The sequence below is a fragment of the Oryctolagus cuniculus genome, chromosome 13 (genome assembly GCF_964237555.1).
Source record: "Oryctolagus cuniculus chromosome 13, mOryCun1.1, whole genome shotgun sequence".
Lineage (NCBI taxonomy): Eukaryota > Metazoa > Chordata > Mammalia > Lagomorpha > Leporidae > Oryctolagus > Oryctolagus cuniculus.
This window is the reverse complement of record NC_091444.1, coordinates 52,814,045-52,826,879: the sequence shown is the minus strand read 5'-3', so window position 1 is coordinate 52,826,879 and position 12,835 is coordinate 52,814,045. Positions and strand designations below refer to the sequence as shown.

Here is a 12,835-nt window from a genome sequence, read left to right as displayed (position 1 = left end):
CAGGTAAAGTCACCATCTACATCGCTGCATTCCATAAAGTGCTGGTTTGTGTCCCAGCTGCTCCATTTCCAGTTCAGCTCCCTGGTAATGCTCCTGAGAAAGCAGCAGCAGATGACCAAGTGCTTGGGCCCCTGCACACGTGTGGGAGACCTGGGAGAAGCTCCTGATTCCTGGCTTCAGATCGGCTCAGTTCTGGCTGAGCTCGGTCTCTCTTTGTCTCTACCTCTCTGACTCTGACTTGCATATAAAATGAATAAATCTTTAAAATAATACATAGAATAAGAGAATCTTAACCTACAAATATTAAAAAAAAAAAAGCTCTCTCACCTTTTCCTTTGTTCTTAACTCATCAAACATTTGTTGAATTTCCAGTTTCCAGTCATCTTGCATGGAATGAAAAGATTCCTGAGGCATTTCAGTCATCACTGCCCCTTCAATAGCAGTCAGCTGTTCAAGAATTAAGGCAAATGATGGGCGAATATGAGGGTCTTGTTCCCAGCATTCTAAAATAAACAAGAATCACAGTAATTCCATCTCTCTGCACAGTGCAGGTTATCTCCAAGCCACCAGAGCCTCCAGACAATGTTCTGCACTGAAACAGAAATGCAATTTTATGCCTGTCCTTCTAACAGAAGCCAATGTCTATAGCACCACCTTTCTTGAAGATTTGATTTTATGATCTGAAAAACCAAAATGCTTTCTTTCAGACAGTGTGCACATCAGAGGCATGCATAGTACTATTAAATATAGCTAGTCTTGTCTACATTATACCACACGTAATAGATGCACACATGCTTTCCACACCTTGTCATGAACTCCGTGTTTCCAGCCCAAAGCTGCTGTGCCTGATAATTATCTGATACAGTTATATACATAAGCCAGCTCAAGAAAGCCTCTCTGAAATGTTATAATCACAAGAGAAGTTCTAAGAAATAGTCTAATAACCAAGTAAGGTAACTTGCTACTTACAAAAAAGAGTGAGTTAATTTTTAAAAGATAAGGATCAAATAGACAAGGTCATGGCAAAACCACACCAGTTAAGGTTGTAAAACATTTTTGATCATTAGGTTAAATTTAAAAGAGCAGATCTGGAGCCAAATCAATATCGTGTTTGAACTACAAGTGTACTCGGTGAAAACTTTATTACCATTCAGTTGGGTTTTGTATATAAATGAGTCACTGATAAAACTGGATCGTTTTTAAGTTACTTAGTTCATCAAAACTTTACTTAACACTTCAGATCAAAGACAAGCTTTCTAATTCTTGAAATGGCAGAATCTCTTAAAAGCTTTTGAAAATTGGCATCACAGAAATTACTTCTTGGTTATGTCTTTTCTAATGAGCAATTCTCCTTGACCCCACACACAAAACAAAGGCTGCACAAATACCTTTCATGAGCTTGGCAAACGGCTCGGGGCAGGTGGATGGAATGGGCAAAGTGAGCTTATTGACTGCTACCCCATAAGCCACGGCGAGACCATCAATGCCACGGTAGGGGACTTCTCCCGTGAGCAGTTCCCACAGCAGCACTCCATAGCTGGAAAGCAAAGTTTTCATGATGAAGCTTTCCTTCCAACACAGTTGGTGGGATAAACACAACGGTACCTGCCTCCAGCTCCTAAGAGGAACCTCTCTCCCAGCACAGCCCTGTGCAGTATTGTCCCAAGGTGGGAGATAAGCTCTTCCACCTAACAACTCAAACCCATGCAAATACATGCCTTCCTAGGAATCACATAGGCATTCATTCTAGAAGTTAAAATGACCTAATGAATATGAAAGCTTAGAGTGGACCCGATGGGTTTCAACAGAGTCCAGTGTTTGCCAGACTCTCAGAGAAATGTGGTTGTTCTGATGTTTCTCTTTCTACCTCATGTTCACCCCACTTCAATCAAACCTCTAAAGGACTGTTAGGATACTTGATTAGCCCAGTCCCAGAGAAATCTCAAGTTGCTCAACACAAGACTGAGCTGCAATCATGCTGCTTAATTATTTTTAAACTGGTTTTTTTTTTTGAAACTGTTTATTGTTCTGCCTCTCCCTTGATATTTTATATATTAACATTTCCACTGGCTTGCTTAACATTAATGGACAAAAGAAATCAGTGTGGGCCTCTTGTGCCTCCTAGCAAGGACAGGACATTTCTTCTTGTAATGCAGGAAGGTGAGGTGAAAAGGGAGTAAAAAGCAAGGAACAACAACAAAGCATTCACGCGTGGGACCCCCCAATCCCTGCTCCTGCTACTTCAGTTCCTCAAAGACAAAAGGAGTCACAAAGAGGAATGGGAAAAGACACAGGAGAATTTCTAAATAAATGCTTTAAAAGAAGCTGAAGAGTAACATTTCACTGTTTGTCCATCCCACAGACGCAAAGATACCCCAAAATTCAACTTTGCACAAAGTGACATAGAAATGAGCCCTGCACCTTATACATATTTATTCTGTTCTACTGTACTTGTCAGTATTTTATTTTCCTTAATTATTCTTCAAAACAAAGTACACTCTATTATCTTCTGTTAATTAAAAAAAGAAGTTACTCCAGGTGATCCACTTGACTTTAAGGTCAAATCCATGAGCATATAAGAAACACTGTCATGTTTAACATAACTAGTGAGCCCAATTTACTGTCCTGACCTTTCAAAATCCTATTAGCTTTAAGTTAAAAAAAAAAAAAAAGTTGGAAATTTAAAGGCAACTTAATCATTACACCATGTGTTGCTTTCACATTACATTTAAGCATGGTTTTTCAACACAGCAGACAGAAGGTGGTAAATGATGATTAGAGGAAAGACAAAGACCCCAGTGTTTACATAAATTTGGTTACAGAACTCATATGATTACTTCCTAGTCTTAAGAGAGATGGAGTGGCCAGCATTGTAGTATAGCTGGTAAAACTGTCACCTGTGATGCTGGCATCCATATCAGTGCCAGGTCGTGTCCCAGCTGCAATCCAACTCCATGCCAATGCACCTGGGAAAAGCAGTGACGATGGCCCAAGTACCTGGGCTCCTGCCACTTACATGGGAGCCTCAGATGAAGCTCTTGGCTCCTGGCTTCGCCCTGGCCCAGCTCTAGAGGTTGTAGCCATCTGGGGAGTGAACCAGTAGATGAAAGATCTCTCTCTCTCTCTCTCTCTCTGTAACTCTGCCTTTCAGATGAATAAACAAATCATTAAAAAGAGAGACACAGAGAGAGAGAGATGGAGATTCACAATATCACGGGTACAACAGAAAAAGCCCACTCAGAAGTCCTAACCTACAAAGGGCTGGAAACTCTCCTGGCTCTAGGTTCATGTCATCCCTGGATATGATGATCATTAATTTAAAGACTTGTCCATTAGTGCCTACTGGACTCTGGATTAATTCAGAGAGATTCAGAGAGAGAATGCAGAAAACAATAGGATGTGCCAATCAAAGGGCCCTGGGAATGCTCCAGCTATGTTCTACTGGTCCTAGGTAGAGGTACTTGATCCCTGAGGCCCTGCAGCTAAGCCTTGGGGGCTCAGTGGGAGCAGTAACTGCATCAGGATTTGGAGGCAGAAACTTGAATTTGGATTCACAAGGTACAGCTCCACTCGCTAGGCCCTTAAAGCTGATCTTCAACTAACTCACCTATAAAACAGCAGTGAAATCTGCTCTATCACCTCAAAGCACTGTTTTGTTTAAAAGAAAAACTTAAAAAGGAAATAGGGGCCACACTGTGGCGCAGGAGGTTAGGCCATAGCTTACAATGGATACCAGCATCCCACATGGAAGCATGGGTTTGGGTCCCAGCTTCCTGCTAATCTGCCTGGGAAAGCAGCAGAAGATGGCCCTAGTAACTGGGCCCCTGTATATGTGGGAGACCTAAGTGGAGTTCCTGGCTCCTGACTTCAGCCTGGGTCAGACCTGCCTATTATAGCCATCTGGGGAGTGAACCAGTATGTAGAATATCTCTCTCTTTGTGTCTGTCTGTCACTCTGCCTTTCAAAGAAATACTTCAAAAAAAAAAAAAAAAAAGAAATATGTTTCAAATTATCTGGTTAGTTTCTTAACAATTATCTGTATTAGAGTTCATTAGTAGAGGCCTTAATAATTTCAAGAATAAGCACATTGAACTCACAGATTAAGAAAAATCACCTCAGAGGAGGGGCCTAAAACATTCTTAGAGAGAATAACTAAAACATGTCTAAATAAAAAAAGTTACTGGCAAATAACAATAACAAAATAAAATAAACAAAAAACATATAATTTGGCTTCTTGGAAGTGTCAGAGAATGAATAATCCATGATAGGCCATTTTTCTGAGAGAAGAGGATTTATATCATGAAAAAAAATGAGAAAAATATACCTAATTTGATAGAACTTTTTCTAAAACGTAATATGTACTTTTCTGACCTCTTCCTAGGTAGGAGATAGTGCAATCCAGCCTTTCCCGAACTCAGTAGCATAAGGCTTCAGGGCTGCGCTGCTAGCGGTCCTGGATCACAGCCTGGCACTGGAATCTGCTCCCTACTAGTTTTATCACCCAGAGCCAGGTTTGCAACATCTCAGTGCCTTTGCTACCTAATCTGTAAAACCGCTGTCATCAGAAGAGCTACTGTAAAAGTAGCTGATGGCATCTGTTTCAACACACAGGACAGTTCCCAGGCAGTATAACAACTGCCAAGGAAGAAGGGAGGGGAATAGAAGAAGACAGTCGGGAAATCCCCAGTCCCCAGTCCCCAGCACAATGCGGGTAAGGCAGCACTGCCTGCATGAGACTATCTGTATGAGAACATGATGCAACAGGGTTCTAGAGCCACAGGTGTATAATTCAGAGTGATGCCCTTCCCTGCCCTCACCCACCCTGACCTTCTACGATGTGCCTGCCCGTACTGCTGCATGCTGGAGACGGGTGGCTGTCAGTGCAGGTAGTCTCTCAGTCTGACTCATATTAGGTCATGCTTTTTTCTTCCTCTCATGCACTTTGCTTTCAGCTACCAGTTTCTACTATTACCACACTGGCATCCCTCTCCCCTCTCTAAATAACTGCTTTTAAAAAATCAGATTATCACCCTCTGTAAAACTGAGGATAAATTACAACTAAACAGATTTGCGGAGGCAGACTTCTCCAGTGAATGTATGCACTTAAGTCATATTCTGGGGACGGTGCTGTGGCATAGTGAGCTAAGCCTCCACCTGGGGTGCTGGCATCCCATATAGGCGTCAGTTCGTGTCCTGGATGCTCCACTTCTGATCTGCTATGGCCTGGGAAAGCAACAGAAGATGGACCAAGTGCTTGGATCCCTGCACCCGCATGGGAGACCTTAAACTCCTGGCTCCTGGCTTTGGACAGGGCCAGCTACAGCCATTGGGATCATTTGGGTAGTGAAACAGTAGATGGAAGACCTTTCTCTCTGACTCTCCCTCTCTCTCTCTGTAATCTCAAATAAATATAAATAAATCTTTAAAAAAATTCATATTCTGGGGCCAGTGCTGTGGGACGGTGAGTTAAAGCCAGTTCAAGTCTCGGCTGCTCCTCTTCCAATCCAGTTCTTTGCTATGGCCTGGGAAAGCAGTAGAAGATGGCCCAAGTCCCTGGGTCCCTCCACCCACATGGGAGACCCAGAAGAAGCTCCTGGCTCCTGGCTCCTGGCTTTGGATCAGCTCGCTCTGTTCCTTGTGGTCATTTGGGGAGTGAACCAGCGGAATAGAAGACCTCTCATTCTGGCTCTACTTCTCTCTGTAACTGTCTTTCAAAAAAATAAAAATAATTTTTTAATTAACCCGGCGCCGCGGCTCACTAGGCTAATCCTCCACCTTGCAGCGCCGGCACACCGGATTCTGTCCCGGTTGCCCCTCTTCCAGGCCAGCTCTCTGCTGTGGCCCGGGAGTGCAGTGGAGAATGGCCCAAGTGCTTGGGCCCTGTACCCCATGGGAGACCAGGATAAGTACCTGGCTCCTGCCATCTGATCAGTGCGGCGTGCCGGCCGTGGCGGCCATTGGAGGGTGAACCAACGGCAAAGGAAGACCTTTCTCTCTGTATCTCTCTCACTGTCCACTCTGCCTGTCAAAATAATAATAATAATAATAATAATTTTTTAATTAAAAAATTCATATTATGACTTCATTTAGAAGTCTTTTCTCCCTGCTTTCTGATTCTTCTGTATTTTATAATTCACAAGATCGCTATAGAGCATGACTGATTGCACAGCATTTGTATACATTGCAACTACACAGTTTATAACAAGAGCACTCAAAATGGTTATAGTCTTTACACATATTATTCTAATGAAAAATTGATTTATGATGCATTTCAATAGTTTTAGGGTTTTAAAATATAATTTCTTAAAAATAGCCAGTTTCCCTTGTGCAATTTGTTATTTTCATATGGCTAGAAAATTACTGTAATTAAATCAATGACAACACTTGTAATGCTTTATAAAAAGAGACTTTTTCAGCTACGACAGGCAGAGTCTGATTCATTACATAAAGGGTGAGGTTTGGGCACTTGGATTTTTTAAACAAGCCCTAGGACACTATGGAATCACCAACTCAACTGACAAGTATTCCAAACATTATAAGGAAAACAATTAGATCACATTTTCAATGTGGAGGCTAAGCTTGCAGTGCAAGCAATTTTATGGCATTTTTACCAACAGGGGTCTCTGCCACTGAATGCATTTGTGAATTTGAGGGAATAATTTCACTGCCTCCAGAGATTAAAGGAGAAAAACAATTTTTCTTGATCATGAAATTGGAAATCCAACCTGCCACACAGGATTTTCTATGAGCATTAAAATAAAGGCAAGGAAGCTCTGGGTGTCCTGTAACTACTGAGCAGTGTGACGCGCCTCTGTTGTTCTGCTGCTAGCATCTTCATCTCCATAATGAATAAGAAATCAAGATAACGTGGTGCTGCACTGGGTGCAGCTTTCCATCTTCAAACAGGAGGCTTTATTTTTCCCATGATGCAATCTACAAAATGAAGGAATCTGTCCAAAGTTTGTTCTCAAACTCCTTCCATGCTAATACTATTTGTGATCCACAAGGAATCACAAATGTGTTAAAGTGAAAATTAAATTTTATTTAGGCGTTACGAAATCTTAGCATTAGTGTTAAATTATAACCAGTCTTTAATAAAACTTCAGATTTAACAAAAATGTTCTCCTATCAAATAGATTATGACAAAAAAAAAAAAAACCCTTGTTACCCGTTCCATTGACATTATGATTATCTTGATCAAAAGCATAACACTGAGGCCGGTGCCATGGCTCAATAGGCTAATCCTCCGCCTTGCGGCGCCGGCACACCAGGTTCTAGTCCCGGTCGGGGCGCCGGATTCTGTCCCGGTTGCCCCTCTTCCATTCTAGCTCTCTGCTATGGCCCAGGAGTGCAGTGGAGGATGGCCCAGGTCCTTGGGCCCTGCACCTACATGGGAGACCAGGAGAAGCACCTGGCTCCTGGCTTCGCATCAGCGCAATGCGCCGGCTGTAGCGGCCATTGGAGGGTGAACCAACGGCAAAAGGAAGACCTGTCTCTCTGTCTCTCTTTCTCTCACTGTCCACTCTGCCTGTCAAAAATAAAAAATTAAAAAAAAAAAAAAAGCGTAACACTGTCTTCAAAAAAGCCTGTGCTAGGGTTGCTCAGAATTAGTGAATATTTTGGGACTCACTGAAATGGGGCTTAGCAACCAGTCTCTGTTGACGCCTCCCGAAGCCAACACGCACTCACCTCCAGGCAGTACGCACTCACCTCCAGACGTCGCTTCCCTTGGAAAACAAGGACGACTTGATGACCTCAGGGGCCATCCAGGCGTAGGTGCCTGCGGCACTCATCTTGGTGGTCCTGTGCCACTCCCTTGCTAGCCCGAAATCTGTGATCTTCAACGTTTTATTGCAGACGTCATCATGCTCTATCTTCTCCAGCAGCAAGACTAAAGAGAAACAAAACGAAGCAGACTTTTAGATTCCTGTGTCAGTCAAAATTGTTTTGTTTATTTTATCTATGTGAGACAGAGGTTTTCCATCCACTAGTTCACTCCAGAAATGCCACAACAGCCAGAGCTACACAGGGCCAAAAGCAGGAGCCTGGCACTTCATCTGGGTCTCCCATGTGGGTGGCAGGGACCCAGGTATTTGAACCATTACTCGCTGCCTTCCAGAAGATAGAACTGGAAGTGGAGCCTGGACTTGAACCCACACACTCAGATACGGGATGTGGAAGTAACACTTTAACCACTAGGCCAATACCTGCCCCGGTCACAATTTTTCTATAGCATTTAGAACACAATTTTCACTGTAGCTGGCAGAGAAAACAAGAATAAGCATGTATTTCACCGTTTTACCTCACAGCATGCACATCTGCATATCATAACCTTTAGTGGGTAATTTGTGCCTCAAGTTATGAGTTTTTAAAAAATTCCACAGCCACAATTCAGCATACTTCTTTATGAGTATTTCTCTTTACGAGAAGTAAATGATTTCTAAGGGCAAGAAACATTTACTAAGATACCACAGATAAGATCAGGAAGTCTGTGAAAGTTTACCTGACGTAAAAAAAAAATGTTATTTTCTTCCAAAGAATTCTTTCCTGACTTAAATGCAGTGTATCCTACCCAAAATACCAGTACACACTGCAAATGGATGAAATATTACCATAATTCATTTCCAAATATTATATTAAATCTGCAACATGCTTATGGAGACTTTAAAATCATTAAGATAATTTTCCAGATATCATCCACATACTTGGAATTTAGCAAAAAAGTAAACACTTTCCAGAAACTTCATCCGATGGGTTTCCCCAGCTCCCTCAGAGAGGCACAAGATGCACAAGAGCCTCTTCCAGGGACAAGGCCCACGTCCACGTCCGTCCCTGAGCTCTCCTGTCCCTTCAGCTACAGCAAACACACTTTCAGTCCCTCCCTGCCTGCGCCCTCCCTATCCTATCCTCCATCAGAGCCCCCCGCACTCCCCACCTCTGGCTGACTCTCCTCTGCCTGGAACCCCGCAGAAACACTCCCGGGGAGGCGCTCTCTCCCCTCTAACCTACTGCAGACTCCCACAAGATCATGGCATTCTTTCATTCTGTAAACGTTCCATGAGCAATCTACCAACACATGGCAACAACGTGGATGAGTCTCAAAACCATTACATGGGAAGTGGACAAAGCCAGACATACCAGGTACATAACCTGAATAAGGAACTGCTGGGACAGAAACCAGACCCGTGACTGCCAGAGGCGAAGGAGAAGATCAGATTGCAAAGGGACACTGGAGGATGTGATGGAAGTAGGAATTCCAGACCTTGGTGGTGGGGGTGCTTAAAGGATTACATAAGCATCTGCCCAAACTCATCACACTGTACAGCCCCCCAGGGGGTGAACTGACGTATGTAAGTCAGACTTGAACAAACCTGCATCAAAAACAAGAAAACTTCATGGTCCTTGTAACTCAGGGACAATCTCCACACTCCTAACCTTGGCATCCATGAGCTTCTGTATTTGCATAGCAACCTACATTGCAAACTGCACCTCATTCTCCTGGAGGTGAGCTCCATCTACTCACACCAGACACGCTCATTGTGCAGCTTGGATATTACCGTCCCAGGGAAAACTTCCAAATCGCCCTGAGCAACGTAACATGTTCCTCCTCTGTAAGCACATGAACCGTGTGTTTCTATTAAAACATTTAGGAAGCACAGTGTATAATTGTTTTTAACTCTGCTCCTGCAGTAGATTCTGCTCTGAGTGAGTGGGAGACCAAGAGAGGAGAGAGGAGAGAGGAGAGAAGAGAGAAGAGTGAGGAGAGAGGAGGAGGAGGAGAGAGAGAGAGGTGGCAAGGGAGAGGTTTCTCAGGGCAGAGGTAGACTGGGAGAAACATGTACAATCTCTCTTCAAATTCTTGGACCAAGTCTGCTGAATCTGGTTTACAGTAGCTATTTAATTCTAACAGAAGAAATAAATTTTAAAATATATTTGTTTCCATTTTATTTTAGAGAGAGAGAGAGAAAGATCTTCCATCTACTGGTTCACACTCCAAATGCCCACCAACAGCCAGGGCTGGGCCAGATCAGAGCCAGTAGCCCAGAACTCAGTCTATAGCTTCCACATGGGTGGAAGGGACCCAAGGACTCGAGCCATCACCTGCTGCCTCCCAGGGTACACATTAGCAGGATGCTGGATGAGAAGCAGAGGAGCCAGGACTCTGCTGTGGCAAGTGCACATCCTAAGTGGTGACTTCACCACCCTATATTATTTTTATTTTTATTTTTTTATTTTTTGACAGGCAGAGTGGATAGTGAGAGAGAGACAGAGAGAAAGGTCTTCCTTTGCCGTTGGTTCACCCTCCAATGGCCGCTGCAGCCGGCGCGCTGTGGCCGGCGCACCGCACTGATCCGATGGCAGGAGCCAGGTGCTTCTCCTGGTCTCCCATGGGGTGCAGGGCCCAAGCACTTGGGTCATCCTCCACTGCACTCCCTGGCCATAGCAGAGAGCTGGAATGGAAGAGGGGCAACCGGGACAGAATCCGGCGCCCCGACCGGAACTAGAACCCGGTGTGCCGGCGCCGCTAGGCGGAGGATTAGCCTGTTGAGCCGAGGCACCGACCCCACCCTATATTTTTATATCTGCACTTTGCTCATGCCATTTCCAGCTAATAAAAATAATTAAGAAAAAATATCACCACACAAGCACTGAGTGCTCACTGTATGCCTTACATGCACTATTTCATTCAATCCTCATAAAATCCCCAAAAGATAGGCGTTAATTACCAAAGGAGAAATCATACTGAAAAACTAAAATGACAAGGGGAATCCACTTAAATAGCAATACAAATTTCACAAAAAATAAATGTGTGAGGGTGGAAGAACTGTTCTTTAGGTTTTACCCTGAAAAATAATGTAAAAATCAGTCTATTTCCCCATTTATCAAATGACATTTTTGTCAGAAATATGCTATCAACTATGTACAAATTCCTAGAAGACAAAAAAAAAAAAAAAAAACAAGTAACTGAAATGTTTAATTATCCAAAAAAACTGGAGAATGGCATAGGACAAGGTATTCTTCATGTCTGGTTTGCGGAATATGATCATGGAGAGGGACACTTTCCCAAGTGTGGGAATGGTTGACATTGGCTGAGTGCATTCGATTTGTCAGAGAGCAATAGAGGTCTTTTCACCATATCATCCACACCACAATGCTTCAGGTAGACACCGTCATCTCTAAGTCACAGGTAAGGAAACCGAGGTGCAGAGATGCCGAGTGATCTGTCTGAAGTCACAGGGGTAAAGCACGGTGATGATCAAGCAGTCTGCTTCTAATCGCGTTCTGCACGCGTTGGCCACTTTTGTAAGTTTTGCACAAGTGCTTTCTTTTTCTTTCGGAAACTTCTCACCCTCAAAGTGCCCATTCTCCTCTGTCATTGGCTAAGTATCAGTTGATCTAAAGAGGTGACAGAGCTTAGTGATGAACTGAATGCCAGCCTGCTTGGTTCAGACCTCTGCGCTGTTGTTGCCTTGCATGTCCTGGGAATGAGGGCAGCACCTACATCTTAACATCATAGTGAGGGCTGGCGCCACGGCTCACTAGGCTAATCCTCCGCCTGTGGTGCCAGCACTCCAGGTTCTAGTCCCAGTTGGGGTGCCAGATTCTGTCCCGGTTGTTCCTCTTCCAGGCCAGCTCTCTGCTGTGGCCCAGGAAGGCAATGGAGGATGGCCCAAGTGCTTAGGCCCTACATGAGAATTACAATCTGCAAAGGTTATGTAGGGCACCCGCATGGGAGACCAGGAGGAAGCACCTGGCTCCTGGCTTCGGATCGGCGCAGTGCACCAGCCGTAGGGGCCATTTCCAGGGTGAAACAACGGAAGGAAGACCTTTCTCTCTGTCTCACTCTCTCTCACTGTCTAACTCTGCCTGTCAAAAAAAAAAAAAATCATAGTGAAGATTAAATGGATAGTACTGCATGTGAAGTGCTTAGATGGGGCCGGTGCTGTGGTGTAGTGGGTAAAGCTGCCACCTGCAGTGCCAGCATCCCATATGGGCACTAGTTCAACTCCTGGCTGCTCCACTTCCCGTCCAGCTCTCTGCTATGGCCTGGGAAAGCAGTGGAAGATAGCTGAAATCCTTGGGCCCCTGCACCTGCGTGGGAAGACCCAGAGGAAGCTCCTGCTCCTGGCTTCGGATCAGCGCAGCTCTGGCCATTGCAGTCAACTGGGGAGTGAACCAGTGGATGGAAAACCTCTCTCTCTTTCTGTCTCTCCTTCTCTCTCTCTGTAACTCTGACTTTCAAATAAATAAATAAAAATCTTTAATAAAGTGCTTAGAACAGAACCTGGGACACTAAGCATTCTTTTTTAAAAAAAGATTTATTTGGGGCTGGTGCTGTGGCACAGCAGGTTAAAGCCCTGGAATGAGGCGCCAGCATCCCAAATAGGCGCCAGTTCTAGTCCCAGCTGCTCCATTTCCGATCCAGCTCTCTGCTATGGCCTGGGAGAGCAGTAGAGGATGGCCCAAGTCCTTGGGCCCCTGCACCCACGTGGGAGACCCAGAGGAAGCTCCTGGCTCCTGGCTTCGGATCAGCGCAACTCTGGCCATTGCAGCCATCTGGGGAGTGAACCAGTAGATGGAAGACCTCTCTCTCTGTCTCCACTTCTCTCTGCAACTCTGTCTTTCAAATAAATAAAATAAATCCTTTTTAAAAAATAAATCTTTCAAATCTTTTTTAAAAATCTTTTTAAAAAAGGTTTATTTATTTATTTGAAAAGCAGAGTTACAGAGAGGCAGAGAAACAGAGGGGGAAAGGGGGAGAGGGAGACAGAGACAGAAGGAGAGTCAGAGATAGAGATCTTCCATCTGCTGTTTCATTCCCCAAAGGGTTGAA

General features: G+C 44.2%; 1 protein-coding gene across 1 annotated transcript in view; it reads right to left on the bottom strand.

Moving 5' to 3' along the window:
• Positions 1-12,835, bottom strand: part of MAP3K21 (mitogen-activated protein kinase kinase kinase 21) — a 76,248-nt gene that overhangs the window by 46,872 nt on the left and 16,541 nt on the right. The window contains exons 2-4 of the mRNA XM_002717355.5: positions 7,711-7,891; positions 1,389-1,537; positions 328-503 (exon numbers count right to left, since the gene is read on the bottom strand). Coding sequence (XP_002717401.2) covers positions 328-503; positions 1,389-1,537; positions 7,711-7,891 — 506 coding nt within the window. The remainder of the gene's footprint in view (positions 1-327; positions 504-1,388; positions 1,538-7,710; positions 7,892-12,835) is intronic.